We start from the raw sequence: 17,932 nt of genomic DNA, 5'->3' as shown, positions 1-17,932 counted from the left end.
CACCTTGACGATCGCGCTACGTACAGTGGGTCACAAAAATTCGTGCAGCCTTTAAATGGGCTTTTAGTTCGCGTAAGGTCGTTGAAAGTGGGTCGTGCGCGCGGTAGTGCTCGATGTAATTGAGAAAATGAGCAGATTTATGTTCGCCACGCCGCACAGCCCGGCGCTCGTTACGTTTTACAGCGAAACTAATCTACTTTGTCGATCGTGATTTATGTAACGTCGAACTCCGTTAATTGGTTCATTCAGCTTTTCGTTCTACGAACGATTATTTACGCTCGATCTGGTTCGATAGACGCGGATGCGTTTCTTCGAGAGGCGTCAAGGTGAAATATAAGACGCGAAAATGTCGTAGGACGCGTGGTAGATCGAATTCTTAGCGCGCGACCTACGTAAGGTCGAATAGACGACCTTCGCACGAAAGTGTCACCTAAAACGTTTACCTGTACGCTCACCTGCGACTCGGCTCGCCGCGTAACAGGTATACGAGGAAACGCGCGATAAAATACGTGCGAAATCTCGACAACCGCCTTCCTGGAAACCGCGTAACCAGTCGTGCAATTTTCTCCCGAGCAGGTTGCTCGCGTGTGTTTAACTGAAACTCTGGAAATATCGCAATTCCAATTGCTACTTTAGATTTTCTTTCTTTATGGCTCGAATGGTTAAACGATCGACGATTTAATATCCTCGTTGTGACTTTCCTATTTTTTTACCTTTCAAGTTCCTACGTTTTCAATCTCCAAGACCATAATTTTCACGTTTGCGGTTTCTTCCTTTCCAAGTTGCAAGTCCGCAGTTTCTATATTTTCTACCATCCGCCAACTAATTCCGTTTCTCGGCTCCTAAAGCTGCCAACGAAGTTTCCAACTTTGGTTTCCTATCGTTCCTTCGGAGAAGTACCGCGTACCGCGTGTACTCGGTTCCAGCTGGAACAAACGAGCGAGTTCGCTTTTCTGCGATCACGTCCGAAGACGGTGGTACGCGGCACCGGCAAATCATAGCTCTCGGTGTACACGGACGTGGCCGAACACGCGGCAACGCACTTATTCACGCACCATCAGGACGTTTGCATACTTGTAACTGGTGTTCTCTCGGCGGCGCTCGTAACGCAGATTGAATTCCTGTTGAACCGTCTTGGATAAGGGTAACGACGGGCACAATCGCCACTATGCCGTAATATCGAGCTATCGCGGCTCTTCGTTCAGCCTCGTGATCGGCCACTCTCTGACGTCACTCGTAAGTCCTTTAGGGGAAACAGACTTCCGCGATATCGGGTCTTCTCGCTATGGCAGTAATGGTTTCCATGGATCGAGACGGTGACGATGATCGTTCTTTCGTTTAAACAGCGATAGACCACGTAAATCGTGTACCGTTTAATGGTAGGATAACGTTTCGGATCTTTACTACTCTGGTCTTTGCTTCTTCGACAGGAAAAGATACAGCGCATGTTGTTTCAAAGACGCGACTGAATTAACGTCGGCGAAGAAACTCGATGCGACTTTGGTTGATTTTCAGTCGGCTTTTGCCGGTTTGCTGGAAATTACTGGAACATCACTTGTCGCGATGTTCCCTTCGATTCGTAACGTATACTTTGTAATTTGCGTGGAAATGTACGCCTATAAATAGGTTTTCGTTCGAGAAGAAATCACACAGTGGCGTTCACCGCTGAAACGTATCGAGTAGAGAAGCGATGAATTATTCGCATTATCAACGTATCCATGTACTCGATATCGTTTTAACTGCCTTAACAATAAGTGGCATCGGTCAAGCGTTCGAGATATTGATCTGTAAACTGCTCGAATCGAAAGAATTAGATGCTTCTACGCGAAGAACAAAAGGGGTCTTGTAAAGGGCGCAATTTAATCGGTCGGCAAGCCACGGCTTTTTACGTCGGCTAGGATCTGACGTTACGTGTCACGGTTTTCTGATTGTATTAAACTCATGCTACGAGAATCTCGGCCAGCAGAGTCGTTCAGCGCCGTGAAAAGAGACTGCGTTCCATCGATACGACGTTGAGTTGCATCGAGTCGAGTCGTCGGTGTTAGAACACGGTGTCTAAATAGCATCGTGAACGCAGCCTCGATGCGCGCCGTAAAGATCGGATCAACGATGGGAGAAGGATGGCAAGATAAAGAGAATGAAAAGGATCGAAGAGTAAGGCAACGGAGAGGAAAGAAAGGGAGAAAGAAAGAGGAGAGAACGAGAGGAACGCTGTCGCGATGGAACAGAATCTGTGAGAATGTCCTTCGAGAAGTTCGCCCACGTTCGTTTTTGCTTCCGAAAAGCGAGTTCTCCGTGCGTTCGTGGAACAAAGTGGCACCGTGCGCGAAGGGGCGAGGGAGAGGGCTCGAGCGACCGGTACGTGAGTCAGTCCAAAGGAACCTGGTGTAAGGTACCGGCAGGAGGATTCTTCTTCTGCAGGACGTTGCACCGATGCTCCTCGAAAGATGTCTCTCGATCTTCTCGGCCCGAATTAGGAGACGCGTCGAAACTACGATCGCTGCTTTCTCCGTCTTTTTCCAACGCTTCTTTCCTCCGCGTTAGCAAAGTCCCACGCGAATTATAGATTCGTCGAGAGAACGACAGATCTTGCAGGTTGGCTTTTTATACGTTAGCGCGCGTGTTTTCGAATCGCTGGTAGCAACGCGAAGGTAGAAACAAGTCAACGTCCGTTAAACGGCTAAATAGAAGAGGAAGCGCGATAAATTCGCAACGACGGAGAATTTAGAAATTTCGCGTTCCAAATCTGCTGGTAAAGTTTGTCGGTCGTTTCGTTTCGGATCCTACGTTCGTCTTCGACGAACATCTCCAATTTCTCTGTCTACCGTTTTAAGAGCGTCGGTAGAGGCAACGAGGTACGAGACGCAGAAACGGCTCCAGATACAAAGTATTCGTGATCGACGACGGCTCGAGACCTCTAATGACTGAAACGGGCGACTCGCGTCATTTATTCCACACCAGATGCGCGGCAACGTTCCGCAGTTTGTACCAACGATATTGCAATGGACATTTCCATAAAGGACTTTACAAACCCTTTACTATACCAATTTGCGGTACCGTTAACCAGGATCATTACCCCGAACGAGCGGGTTCGTATACGCGGCACGCTTGTGTTCCGAAGAACGTTTTTCCGCGCTTTAAAGGCTCGCACGCAATGCGGAAATGCTCGCTCGAGGGCGGTTTGCGCGTCGTTAGCACACTTTTGCGGAATAGGCTCGGCTCGAGGGGCATCCCGCGGATTTCTCGAAGCTTCTGTACCGGCCAAATGCGTCGAAAACGATCTTACCGCCATAACTTTCGTGCCACTTCCGACGTATCAACGGCGCCTGATTGCGCGCGGTCCAACGTAACCGAACGACATCGTTGCCGTTCCCTTATGCAAAATAACGTTACGCTGTGTAAATGTCGATCGTTGGGTCACGATTGTGTAATTCGGAGCGTTCGGCATATTGCTACACGCGTCGTTGCGTAACGCGACGCACTTTCTCGAGCGACGCAACGTCGTCTCGGCGTAAAGCTGTGCATCCTCCCTGAAGCTACTCGAGCAACTTTTTCTTCCGTTATCGTCCCTGAAATATTACGACAGATAGTTCAAACGCGTTGTAAAGCGGTCGAAAAAGAGAGCATAACTAACCTGTGACGTTTTCAAGAAACATGGAACCTCGGCTAAAAGTTCCACGTTGTTCAAGAGCCTAAGATGCGGCTTAACTTGTCCACGAAGCGGAATCCATCGATCATTGTCGCAATTTTTCTCCTCGTGAATGGTACGGCTGTACGATTTTCTAAGCAAAACGCGTCTCACAGGAAGCGGAAAATCGTCTATATACTCGCGGCGTAGGCAGTAGCCAGGGGCTTGTTTTCGAGGAGCACGTGCACACCGGTAGCCGTGACTCTTAGACGTAGACTCAGTGGTAGCGAGATCAGCGGCCAGCGGCTGATAATGAAATCTAAATTGCAAATTATGACGGGGCATAACTCGCGCTCGTTATCCCCCGCGTTACGCGCCATTGTCGCACGCACTCTCTCTTTTCCCTGGCGGATTTTCATTCGGTTCGAGCCAGCTAACTTGCCAGCTAACTCGGTGGCATGCGGATACCTCGCGCGCGCCCATCTTTAATACCCATTCGAATCTCCCCGTCTACACACGAAACGGCCGATGCAATATGCCGTGGACCGTTAAGTGGCGCGACCTTACTGGGTCCGATGAAAAAAAGGAACGTACGAAAGCCACGCTGGAGCATTGTCGGGAACCGCGTGCGATGCGCACGCTCCGCGAACCGAGCCTCGCAGGAAACGAGGAACCACGCGTCTTCCAAACACGCGGAAACGTTTGCCACGGATCTTCATTCTTCTTCTCTTCGAGGTTGATTCGCCTTTCGTGGAAAATTGCCCGATCGGAATCGGTAAGCGATTATTTGGAAGCGGGATCGAGCTTCTTCGAGTACCCTTTCGGGATGGAATCGCTCGTCTCTTACAACCAGCTGAAACAGTGCAATTAAAGATTTATATCGCAAGAGGGCCCTCTTGCACGATAATTTATTAATACTATCGGCAAACTGGTGTTTCTGGTCTATGACGCGCATAAGCAACGTTGTACCTTAACGTTTCGTCGACTAATTATACGATAAATTGATTCGAACACCACGGGAGAAAAGCACGACAAGTCGTATCTCTGATCTTCTGTAGACGAGCAATTATGAAATTCAGTGGGTTAACGATCGATTCCCCGTGAAAGGTATCTTTGCGCGACTGATTGGTAAAGCTGTAAACGATTCGAGCAAGCATCTTTCGTAGAATGGGACAATCGACTGCCTCGTAACGTATAAAATTCTACTACCAAAGTCGCGTTACCGATAAACGAGAAAATTTATTAACGCTGGTAAATTGCAACTTGTAAAATTTATTAGTTCAATCGTGTAAGGGAATCAGGGTGTAAAGGGGAATCGATTCATCGAAGGGATGGGAATAAGTTAAACGAACCCGTGCACAGAGTGCGAAGCATCAGGCACGCGGAAACGTTGCGTGAGGTCGCGGAATCCTGGCAGAGGGATCGTCTTCCGACGGAAGAATCGTCAATGAGATAATGGGGCGGGTTGCGAAACATAAATTAAGATATTATCGCCTCGGTGTCTAAGAGTACGACTGCTGGGGTGATTGTATTTATTACGACCGTTGCGTTAAATCTTTCCCACAATTACATAAATAACAAAACGCGCGCAGGCGCAACGCGCTCCGATCGCGTTGTAAAAATACGACCAGAATTTACGAGATGCTGAAAAGAAAAAAAGCACAGGCTATGCTTCGTGCGGATGGTTTCAATGTCGAAGTTAAGCTTGTATAAGCTGGCTGGTAGTTAAGGTGCGCCCGAAAAAAAAGAATTCAACATAGTAGCACGCGGAAACGTTGCGTGAGGTCAAGACTCCTCCTGGCCCTGGAAGAGGAGGACGAGCCGTTTCCTGGCCACCCGTGGAAGATAGCCTTGGCATGGCCAAGGTCTGAAAGATAACTCGCCGACGTCATAACAACGGACCCGTACAAGGTCTGGAATCCATTTAATTCGACGCCTGGTTAAAGCTTACTCACGGAACGAGTCGACAGTTCCCTCGCGACACGCGAGACTTTCATTATTCGTGATTTACGAGAACATAACACCGCCGTTAAATCCCGCCAAGCTGAACTAATTTCTGGTGAAAAGGTAGTAGCCTGTTATTAAAGGAAATTAATTAACCATGTTTACTGATTCATAGAACTTTACCACGGGTTCCTCGAATAGTTGGTTACGGACGAATCTTACGGTTCGTAGGATCGATCAAACATCGTTTTATACGAATCGGATAATCTTTTCGTTGGTAGGTGTCGATGTATAAGATATAAACCGATTCGTAGAACATTGCGACGAGATCTTTGAATAATTACGAACGAACATCGCGGTTCGTAGGGTTAATCAATCGGCGTTTTGTACGAGTAGGATGAATCCTTGGAAGGAACCGAGATATACGGTGTTGCGTAGATACGTAGAAAGATATAATTTTCCATCGATTTCTCGTTGATTTCTCGTCGATTCTCTGCTACATGGTAGAACCGTATAAAACACGAGGCTAAACAAGGGGCAATCGCGCCTCGTTGCTCGAATTGGAAGATCAAGCTTCACCGAAGCCGGCGAATTCCACGCCCATTGTCCAGCCATTTATTAATACCTCTCCATCATTGACCTCTCCATTAACCCGTTTACGCAAGCATAACCGTGCTCTGCACACGATAGCCAATGCTCTCGAGCCTTTAGATCGCGAGTTATTAGACCGGTCTTTGCGGATCGTTATCGTTGGTCGATCGATGGAATGGAGTATTTCCTGGCGGGACTCCGTGGCCGTGTGCATTCGCGACTTTCACGAAGAAACGATCTCGTTCGCGGTCTTAACTCTCGATCGCATAGCTTGTTAAACGGGACGACTTGAAAACCGAGCGCCGAATGCGCGACGGGCACACGCGTCGCGAGTAGTGAAACGCTGTAAATCACTATTTTCTCTCTCTCTCTCTCTCTGTACTATCTCGAATAACTACGATTCTTGCGTGGCCGATTTTTTCCAATCTGCCGCGCCTACCAACGCGTCTATCTTATCTAAACCCAAACCTAAACCGTTCCGTTCATTCCAAATTCTTTCGCAATTTCCTCATCTCTCTCTCTTTCCTCTGGAATTTCGCGGAAGTTAGGCAAAGTTTCTGCAATAGTTACTTTGCCGAATGCTTTTGCTTACGATTCATATCGATTATCTTCGATATTTAAATGTTCGGCTCGCATATTTCCGTATTAGTCATGCGCGGATTAACTATGAAAAACGGGCACTTTTAATGCACACGAGCAAGTTGATAGGCAACTGTAAGCCCGTAAGTTTCAATGTTCTGTGTAATATATGTACATGTTCTAATTCTTATTGCGGTAGAATTCCATTTATCTCACCTCGGAAAGAAACAAATAATCGATACACCTAAGGTTCGTATAGGGTATTGCCTAATTTATTTCCATCGTAGAAATTTCACGCTGCTGTTAACCGATCGACGATCGAATTCGTTTTATAACATCCTCTATCTTACATTCCTTGACCCAGTTGATCCAACACGTTGCAGAGATTTCACGTTTGCGTGTTCAAACTATAGCTGCTATTGTCGACTGGTTCAACCTTGCAATCGAGTGACACCGTACGAATCCTGCTGGTCGTACGCATAAATTTCTCAAATCGTCATCCTTGACGTATATCACCAAGTTTAGAACTGTACGAAGCATACAGACGTATATACGCATGGATTAAACGCGAATGGTTGCTTAAGCTCGCGCTTCAATGTCAGGGGAAATCGCTGTTCGACCACTTCCTGCGGCACGTTCACTTCCGTCTCGCTCAGGCTCTCTCGCGACTGATAATCTCCGAAGGCAGGTCGTACTGAAACGGCGGGCCGTGGTCGTTAATTTCTTGCCGGAGTGAAACCGGCACGGAGTGCGCAGCACCGCAGATCAAAGGATAATATTTCTCACACTGGCCGACAGTATAATCGGCACGCAATGTTTCCCTTCTCGTGCACGTACACGGCAGAGTTCTCTCCCAACAAGAGAGAGGAGAGAGAGATGAAGTTAACTCTTGGATTTTACCAATCGGTCCACGGTGTGGTACACGTGTGCATTCGCGATTCGTGAAAATCGACGACACGAGCGAACGCGCGACACACTTTGCCAAGACTCGCTTTCGCGTTCGCGAGTCGCTTAGGATTGGACACCGGAAGGGAAACGACCTGTCGATCGACGTATCGCTTCCGTGATCCGCTACAGGGTAACGTTCGGCCACGGTAGATCGACCGACGATTTTTTTCTTTCTGCAGAAAATTCAGTTTGATCGGTCGTCTTGGTTATAACGCGGTGGAACGTGCGACGGATCGGGTCCGATGCAAATATCGCGGCCAAAGTTTCGATCGTAAACTATATTCTGGACGCTGCTTGAGCGCAAAACATTCGCGTGTGCTCGGTTCGTTGAGTTCGAGATCGTTTTGCGCGGCGCTGAAGAACTTTCCGCGTTCCAAAAGGACGATGCGTTGGTCGGAGGGTTGAAAAAATGGCTGGCCGAAAAAACTTACCGCGATTTCTTCCCGATAACATGGATTTATTACGCGGAGGACCTCCGTGGCCTCGCAGTTTTGGCATTCCAGTTTTAGTGCCGAGAAACTCGACCGAGGAACATGACTCGGTTTTCTGAATGTATACGATGCATTTTAATCGCCAGCCTCATTGTCGGTTGTCCGTACGTACCAATACCTTTTGCAGCCGCTGTAGAACACGAGGGAGGAAACATTACGTAAACTTACGCGTGTAGGATTTATTTTTCGGATTATGACTGGTGGAAGAGGAATGCGCCCAGAGACCTGATCTAATCGGATATTTATGGAGCTTTGACGTTATCTTCGATTCAAGGCGGGCAGTACGTGTTTCTTCTAGCAGCGTGCTCCAGATTCGAGAGTGTGCAACGGAGAAACGTGAAAGAGGCGCGATGGAACACGAAACTACGAACAATAGGTAGACACGTGGCACGTTACAGTCGCACGTACTAGCAAACTCGTACCGAATATCCTGAATCTCGTACTTTTATTTCGCAATGACGGGCATAAATCGAGGCCTACGAAAGCGAGAAAAAGAACGTGTAAAAAAGTCAGCCACGACCGCAGACTGACGCAATTCCACGATAGCTGGGATTTATTCAGCCTTTGCACCTGTCGCGGTCTTGAAATTTAAGCCTTCAGCGACAAGAAGCGCGATCCTACGAACGAAGATTCCGTACGTCGAGAAACTTGGACGAATTTTTCCTTCTCGCTTTCTTGCTCCTTTCGCGCCGCTACTTTATTCCTCCTTTCGCTGGTAAACTAACCGAGGACGTCCGCGAGAGTAATCATGGAGATTTTGGACGAGACACGATTAATTATTTCATACGTGCAAGGATATATTCAACAGGTAGCCGAGTAGGATAACGCATACTTCTAGTTACACGCCTCTTACGTTTTATCGCATAGGTGAATCGCGATGTAGGACGAGCAGACTTCCGCGAGACGAGTCGAGAGGAGACTCGACACGACTCGACTCGACTCGACTCGACTCGACGAGACAAGACGAGAGACGATGAAGACGAGAGATGCGCGAGAAGAAACTAACGCGACTAACCGCACACGTTTCGAGCTGCATCATGGATCACGCGCTCGTTACAGAGCGGACGAATCTGAATCGGTTTGTCTCGCGTAACTCAGATTCTCACGGATACCGTTGCCACGAGATAAGGACACGGAACGGAGAATGAACCTTGGTATCGGACGATTCGCGCTAATTACGCGTCCGCGTAATAATTACCGAGTGGGCCTCTGACACGATTAATCAACTTCCCAGTATCACCGTATATAGACGCGAGAATAATTGAACTTTTGACGGGATCTTACTCTAATGATATCGTTCAAGCAAGAAGGAGGCGCGTTGCGTTCGTTCTTAATTCGCGTCAGGCTTCGTTGTCCTTGAAAGCGACGAAGAATCACGAGCGTACCTCTTTGCTTGATTACCGGGTAGGGTAGATCGCAATGCGTCAAAGCTCGATGAAAATCATCGGGAGTCTGGACGCGCGATTAACCCTGCGTCCATCGATTAAAAGCCGGGATCGGTCGGTGTCCCTTTGCCGCTTATCGAGCACTCATTTTCACCTCTCTCGTGCTTTCAACCGGCGAGTCTTCGTGGAAGCTGGCGTTCCACGACATCCCGGCAACTTCTCGCCATGTTCCGCACGACTACTCCCCATTTATCGCGTCCGACATGCAAGAATATCACCGCGAAGCAACCGAGAACCAGTCATCGTGCCATTAATTAGCCGGTTGACGCCTAGAAACAGGAATTCATTCCGGGGTCAGGCATTATCAATTCGTTTTATCGTTACCGAGACCGTTACGGCGGGACACGTTCCGCCGGTTGCAAATAGAGTACGATGCACCCTGCGGCGCATCCAGCCTCTGTACATCTCTGATATCGAATCCTTCGAAATCTAGTAAAATCAATCGATACGTCGTTATTTATCTCGTTCGTAATCCGTTACGATCGTTTGCGATCGAGCGGAATAAATACCGCGTGTTTCTTTAGCGATTGCCGCGTAACAACAACCACGTACACGGTTGACGTCTAGATCTCCGATCGTTGGACCTAAACGTCTTCAAAATCTAAACGATGACAAAGTGCTTCGTGGGAAAGAAACACGAGATACAAGAGAAAATTAGGCATGGAAAACGTACGGAGGAACCCTTTATCAGCGCTCGGTTCGGTCGGTTCGGTTTCCCCAGTGAGGTACGAACAACGTGTAAGGCCCAACGGGGAATAAGTCCCGATCGCCATGGTAACCGGTGATTCGGTCTCGCGTCTCGTCGTCGTGGATCGTGCAACTTCGATCCGGTTCGTCCGAGTTCGTCCGTACTCGGGCATTTTCGTAAGAGCGAGGCCAACCGGTCGGCAAAGGCAGTCTCTCCGCGCGACCAGTTCGATTCCGCACGTAGCCAGTGATCGGTGCTCGTGGCGTGTATGTGTCGCGTCGCGTTTACGTTCAATCTCCGTCTCGAACGTATCTCGTGTTTTGTTGTCACGTTTCGGTAACACGGTTGTGCGTTCTTTCGCGTCTCGTTCCGATCGTTGGAACATAGTACGAGGGAAGACCGTCTCGCGAACGGCGAGTAACACTGGAAACCGCGAACCGTAGAGGAAAGAAACGGTGCACGTAGACTACCGCTTTAAACGCGGACCGTGTTTGCGAGAGAGCGCTGCACGCCCGAAGGCAAATACCTGTGCCTGGTTTCAAGTCGATCCGGCCCTCTGACACGTCGCTTCCCCGTAGGCCGCTACTTTTCTGCTCGATCGGTGAAACGTGCTGTAGAACACAGGTACTTGAAACGGTATCTGCCTGCGTTCAATTCGTGTACGCACGGAAAAACAAGCGTGCAACGTCTCGCGTAAGACCAACCAAGATCCAGACTGAAAGAAAAAGAGAGAGAGAGAGGGAGACGGACAGACAAGTTACATACACGAGCTCTTGAACCTATCTACCTACGGCGCAATAAAAATCGTGTGATAGTAAACAGTGACCGGCTTTTTCTGTCGTTTCTTATCTCGCGTTTTCCTTTCTTCCACTGCTCTATCCACGCGTTACAGTTTCAAGTGAACCACCACGGTGTTTTGCTCCGTTCTTACCGGCATCCTCCATCGACAAACAGAAAGCTGTGTATTGGCACGCGAGACACGAGTGTATACACTCGGTTGTGCACCGTGTATCCGTTCCGGGAACCACCTGTGGATTTCGCGCGAACCACCGAGTGACAGAGAGCGTCGTATACTCTTCTCCCCGTGAAAGAACACGAATCGTGTGCTGGCATGAGCTGAACCACGTTATCGAAGGACGAGGCGCGCACAGCTCGATACCACGATGTCCAAGTCGGAGTGAAGTATCGTTGATCGTTACGTCGGTGTTAAAGCAGGTCGAATGATGACCATGTTCGGCACCCTCGTCCAGAGGCTCACCTCGCCGGTGACCTCACCGACGAGTCCTCGACGTCGTTTTAAATCTCCGTCGCGTTGGGAGGTGCAGAGCGATCCGGAGGATGATCCGGCCGCGCCAGTCCGCAAATCCAGGGCGAAGCATCTGCTGGACAAGCGCAAGAGCAAGAGCAGGGCGCGAGCTTTGAACGTGCATTCGGAGCAAGTGCAGATGTGCAACTCCGGATGGCACGACGCCGCGTTTCCGCCGCTTCGGGGTACCAAGAGTCTCGGTAGGCTCGATGGCATGAAAGAGGTGAGTCCCATTATTCCCTTCGAATATTTTCGCCAAGCTGATACACACATTTTATGGGATTACGATACCTGGAATTTACGAGCGGCGTTGTTCGTTGCGTAACGTAATTAAGCAAGGTAACGGTCGAAATTCCTTCGATGTGTCATCATCGAGACAATTCGCGTACTTCGATGAAATTCTTTCCATTTAATCGGTCATGGGAACGTACATTTAGCGATTGATCCCTTGTTTTGTAATATCAGATTCGCGACATTCGTGCATTTTAGGGACAGAGTTAGACGAAGGTAAATTGCTAGATCGATATTTCAAATATCGAAGATGTTCAAACATCGTTTGAAACGACTAGGAATTCGTTACTATGAATGGTTCAACGCGATGAACCGAGCGAACGAAATTACGCGCTTTACGTACGTTATGTTTACACGAATAAGCAAGCGGAGAAATCAGAAAACAAAAGATAAATAAACAAGGTTGAAACATTTCTCGTAACGATTAGAAGTACGAATGGAGGTGTTCTAGTAGAGTAACTAGGAGGAATTTCTGTCTCGCGTTATTCCACGAATTCGAGAACGATAGTAAACACAGAAGAGTCGAACGACGGTAGACGTAAGTGGTTTCTAAGCCGCGTCTGATGTTTTTATCACCGATAACGCTACAGCTCTACGACTTTAATCGAAAACAGGTTTCACCGTTTTCCATGCCGAAACTGGAACAGAAACCGTGACCTGTCTCGCGGCTCGTAGAAAATTGGGATATTAGGTTGCGGCTGGAATCGATTAGTCGGAGTCGCGGGGCCCGTGCGTTGTTTCTCGCCGATAGTTTTTAATTAAATACGATTGGAAACCTGACGATGTACGTGCCGCAACCTGATTACATAATTGCATCGCAACGTAATGCCAGTTTTTAAACGGCTGTTTTTACTATGGTCTCGTACTCGCGAGTTTCGCGTAATCCGCGCGCCTGGTTATGTAGGCAAGCGTTAATGACTTTTTATTTCGCCGCGCGTCGAAATGTTGCGGCCATTACTTCCTCGTATCCGTGGCACGCTCGTTTCATCGTGTAACCGGAACACCGGATAGCTCGAAGAAAAAAAAAAATTCACCGAGCGAGCGGAATTTCTCGCTTGCCTCGTGTGTTTACTTCGCGTTGGAACGGATCGACTTGTAAGTTGACTCGCGATTATCGGCTATTCTCAACCGCGATTGTTTTCATCCTTCTCTACGTATAATAGCGATTTCTAATTATTTCAAATATCCACGTACATACGTATATTCGAGATTACGAGGGAATTGTTCGAACTGGTTTAAGTTGTCTGAACACGTTCTCTGGCTTCCATAGTGGAACCGATCAAGAAGGTAATCGATCTCGCTTCTCGTCTTCCTTCGGTGTTTCAATTTGAAGCACGATTGGGAATGTGTCGCTCCGATTGGTTTCCAACGGGCTTACATCTCGTTTGACCACAATTTCCCCTGTATTACGCAAAATGTATTGTATCGTGGTAATTAAAGGAAGGGAAGAAGGCTGAAATTGCGAAGATCGGGTCGAGATAGCGAAGGGTAAGCCACAGAGGAAATTCGTTAAAATTTACCTTAGAACGTTATCTTTGTCGTCTTATCGGTGTAAATCGTTCGTTCCCCGAGAAGAAAGGTGGAGTTTCTATATTGTTTGGTTTCTGAGAAACTTTAGTGATCGAATACTTCCAAAAATTCTTCCCGACGTGCATCTGTCGGATGGTGTAGGAACTACGATACGGTATAACCAAAATTGCGCGCATCTCGCGGGTTCCTTGCACGTGTTTCCTGGCCGGTGATGAAAAAGCGTACCGCAGTGGAGAAAAAGGATGATCGTAAAATCGGCAGCTTTCACCGAGCGTAATGCAATAGCGTGGCTCGTTCGTAACTTGAGCAAATTGTGCTCTCTCCGTAAAGCGGCGAGCAGTGGGTCGCGAAATTGTGGGTAGAAGGAACGGCGGTGCACGCGGACGGGGCGGGTTCGGTGCGCATAGCGGCCATTAAATGTCGTCCGCGGTGGTGCGGCGCGATTCGTAATTCGACGAAATTGCACGGTTTTAACGACTCGGTATTTGAACGACGAAGGCCCACCGACAGGCTTTTGTGCGTTTCTCTGGCCGGCGCCACACACGTGCACTCGCGTCTATATAGGATGCGTGTGCAACGGGGGGTATTAAGCCGGCCAGTAAAAGCGGACGTTGCCAAATGTTGGTAATTCGAGCGACTCTTAACTCTTAACGACGACAAGACTTTCGTCGTTCTTTCCCCTTCTCCAACCGGGTTGCAGCGTAGCTAACCTTCGTCAACTTGGTGTTCCCCGAGCAGACATTCCCGTTTTTTCTTTTCGCCCGCTGTTTCGCGAGGGTACGCGAAGTGCCATTAATTTCGCACGGAAAAAGAAAGAAGATGGATCTCGTCGAACGCGTTAGCGCTATGTAACTCCTGGTGGTACGCGCGCAGCCCTTAACGACTACCTCGCTCCCCTGTAGCCGAACGCGAGAGGAGACGAGAGAACGCAGCGAAGCTCTTGTCGAGCAGCAACGACTCTTGCAATCGCGGCAGATAGGGATCTGCCTGGGCGCATCTAGTTAAATCGCTGAGCTCGCAGGGCTCCGGATCTCTCTCTCTCGCTTACTCCGCGAGACACAAGGAAGTCTCGGGCCGCCTCTCTCGATCAGATAACATCGACGATCGGACGTGATGGAGCACGGTAGCCGAATATCCTCAACATCGGCTCGCGTGAACGTTTGGTCGATTTTTTCTTCGCGCGCCTCCGCAGCATCCACACCCAGGGGTCCTTGAACGCGGCAAGGCCTTGAATCACCTTCCAACATTACCCACACCGTATTTATCCCATCGAATAAAAGAAACACACTGGCATTTACGTTCGATACTTGTGAATGAGTCGAATCGATGAAAGCAAGTTGAATAAAAAATTCGAAAAGAATTTGCCGATTCGACGATCTTAATGTCATCGATAGTTGTTGCGAATATTACGTTTAAGAGTACGAAAGAGAGTCTGTGTTGCGATCGAGTATAAGATTTTGGTCGTTAGAAACCGGTGCCAGGGTAGACCGACTGAAATTCCTCGTTGATTGGAAAGCAACCTTGCGAGGAAGCTCGTTGGCCCGGAGGCTTAGCACGAACCGCGCGCATTCCGAAACTCTGAATCAAACCTCGTTTTCGTTCGCCATACCGGCGTAGAACGGCGTATCCGTGAGCGATCGTTGCCGCAACAACCTGTATCTGGCGTTCAGAAAAACTTTGAAAATTCGTAAATTCTCTTTCGTCGATCCTCCCTTTCGCATCCAAAGATCAAACGAAATCACCAGCTTGACCGATGCGTTTTCTTCGAAAGATTTACGCGCGAGATCGCCTAAACGCGAAACGAATGACGAGAGTAGCCATCAATCTCGAATATATCACAGCCAAAAGGGATTAGCGGAACACGCGGCGGGTTTCAGCTCGCGTTTTTATTTGCCAAAAATCCGCGTTGCTTTTTGTCCAATGGAACGAGCCAGTTCGCCACGGGTGTCCCTGCCATTGTTCGGACGAATTCGAAAAGACGAGGCAGAGAACATGCTAATTGTGAATATGAAAATCCCGACGGGGGTGTTTGGTCATCGGTTTCGTTCTTTACGAGAGATACCAAGGATCGTCTCTCTCTCTCTTTTTCTCTTCCTCGAGAGAACCGCTCTGTAATCTTCGCTTTTTTCTGCATCCCTTAACGTCCACAGGGCCAAAGGAGTTACGACACGCTGCACCATTCCCGGGGGCCAGCAGATTTCGTAGAAAAACGAGTCTTGTTGATGGCAAAAAAGACGAGAGGTCTCTCGAAACGTTTTGACCGTGACATTCTTTGATCGTCGTTGCTCGTTCCTTCCACCTGTCCTTGATCCTTCCTAGAAGATGCTAGATTCTCTCGTTGAGAACGTTGTTTAGATGTAAATGCCCGATTGAGAAAGAGGAGGGGAAACAGGCTAATAAAATACTCACGAATATATACGAACCGGAGGTGTCCGGAACGCGCGAGCAGGAAGCTTTTGACGCGCTCGATCGTTATCCTAATTACTTGGACTTTTTTCTGCAATTAACTCTCCTTCTCCTGACCCCTCCGAAGATCTTTGCGATATCTCGTGAGATAGTTCGAACAAACCGATTCACCGAATGCCCTTTTTTTTACGCGATTCTTCGAAATCGTTCGCGATTTTTCGCACGGTGTTTCCTTCTTGTTTGCAGTTTGATCGATGAAACGCCGCCGTAGCGCGACTCTGACTATGAATAATTAAACGAGCCGTGACATTAGTAGCGTTATCAGAGTGTAAACACGTGGAGGGAAACGTGCGGTGGTTTCGCGAAACAACGCGCTACGATACTCGAATCTCGGCACATTTCGATGGAAGGTTCTCGGAAGCGGATTGAAACGTCGCTAGTTGGCTGTAACTTACACGGCCAGGTGGAAAAATAACGATGAAAACTGAGCGATAGGAGATTGTAATTAGTCAGTCATTAAGTGGAAGTGTATGTAGAAAATGTAAATCGGTGGTGGAGTCACGCTTTTCAACCGTGTCGTTCTTTCTCAGGCTCTCTCCCGCCAGGCTTTTCATTTCGTTGTTTTCAGTTTTTCTCAACTTCCACTCTCGCGGTCGTAACAGCGCGTGGCGAATGAAATATCAAAGCGATGAATCGTCTCGTTACACCTGGCTATTAGGGCGTGCGCGAATTCACTGGCCCAAAACTATCGTTCGTTCACGGCCAGATCGTTTCGTTAACGAAGGTAATCGCGTCTCGTCGCTAAAACGACACGCCTTCCATCGAGGAAAAAGAAACTGGAGAATGTTTTCGCGGTTGCCACTTGCTGCTGTCTAATGTAGCCCGAGCGGGATCGTTACCTCTCAGGGAAATATAGCCGCGTTAATGATCGCAATTAGATTCGAGACAATTCCCTTCTTTCACTGTAATTCCTCTCTCTTCTATGCTCTTTCTCCTGCTCTGTCTCGTTAAAAGCGCTGCACACGGCCGAGGAAGCGTGGTGAATTCGTTTGTTTTGTTCCCGATGCGATCCAGTTATTCGCAGTAATTAATATAGTTACCGGTTACCGAACGTTGCTTTATATTTATATACGTCCGTTCGTTAACTTTGTTTCTCCTTGCAGTTCATTTTTCTCTTCTTTTCTCTCGGAATGTTTAAACAGCTTAACAGTTTCGTTAGAAAATGAACCACGGTGCAATCGTGATACACGTACGTACACAGCTAGAAAACGAAAACGGCTTTAGGACTATGTCGCTGGGAATCCACGAGAAATGTCGTCGTTCCGATCCTAGCTAGATTTAGCGCGTTCGATAAGAACACGGCGTTTTCTCCTTTTCTTCGTTTATGGCACTTCATGGACGACAAACGGTTAATCGGGCACGCGTTTCAGCTTCGCTCGATAATATCGTTCCTTCGAAAGATCTTCCTTCGTGATCGGAACGTAACTTTCGTCTTATCCATTGACCGTAAAATTAAGCGAAACAGACAGTGCCGAACAAAAATATTTCCTCGTTTCGTTTCGCAGAATGTCACGAAGCAAGTCGTCGGAACGAAATTAAAAATGAAAAAGAGCTCTTATATTGAGTTGGCGACTAAGTGATCGCGGATTTTGTCATCAGATGGTATTGATAAAATTCGCAATCACTTAGTTGCCAACCCAATAAAGGAATTCGTTCATTGTGTGACCATGAATGAAAGAAGACTTGTATTTATATTCCGCAATATCCAAGTTTATCGAACTTTCTCTGTAATTCTCGGTTCATAGACCACGGAATAACGCGATATCGATCCAGGCAGGGCGTTTCGATGGTAATTGGCCGACACAGGCCGTTAGAAAACGCAACATCATAGAGCATTCTTTCATTATGGAATCAGATTGTATCTTGCCGAGGCGTGCTCCCATAATTCAATTCTCCGGTCTCACACGAGTTTCGTGCGAAACTCTTCGCCTCGCAATCGCGACGCATTTTCCTCGATATGCTTCGCGATGCACGATGCGAGACGATGATACAGAGGATGGCGCATGAATGAAAGAAAGATACCAT

The 17,932-nt window shown here is 48.1% G+C and overlaps 1 protein-coding gene across 3 annotated transcripts in view; it reads left to right on the top strand.

Moving 5' to 3' along the window:
- Positions 1-17,932, top strand: part of LOC132904944 (rho GTPase-activating protein 20-like) — a 179,372-nt gene that overhangs the window by 71,427 nt on the left and 90,013 nt on the right. Inside the window, exon 1 of one of the 3 annotated variants that reach the window (XM_060955797.1) lies at positions 6,530-11,843. The exons of the other annotated variants lie outside the window; for them this stretch is intronic. Within the exon in view, the coding sequence (XP_060811780.1) occupies positions 11,535-11,843 (309 nt within the window). The 5' untranslated portion in view covers positions 6,530-11,534. Of the gene's footprint in view, positions 1-6,529; positions 11,844-17,932 lie in introns of those variants that run through there. 3 annotated transcript variants of the gene reach the window in all.

This window comes from Bombus pascuorum, chromosome 3 (assembly GCF_905332965.1).
Source record: "Bombus pascuorum chromosome 3, iyBomPasc1.1, whole genome shotgun sequence".
NCBI lineage: Eukaryota > Metazoa > Arthropoda > Insecta > Hymenoptera > Apidae > Bombus > Bombus pascuorum.
Note: the sequence above shows the minus strand (reverse complement) of the source record. Positions and strands in the feature narration are given on the sequence as shown.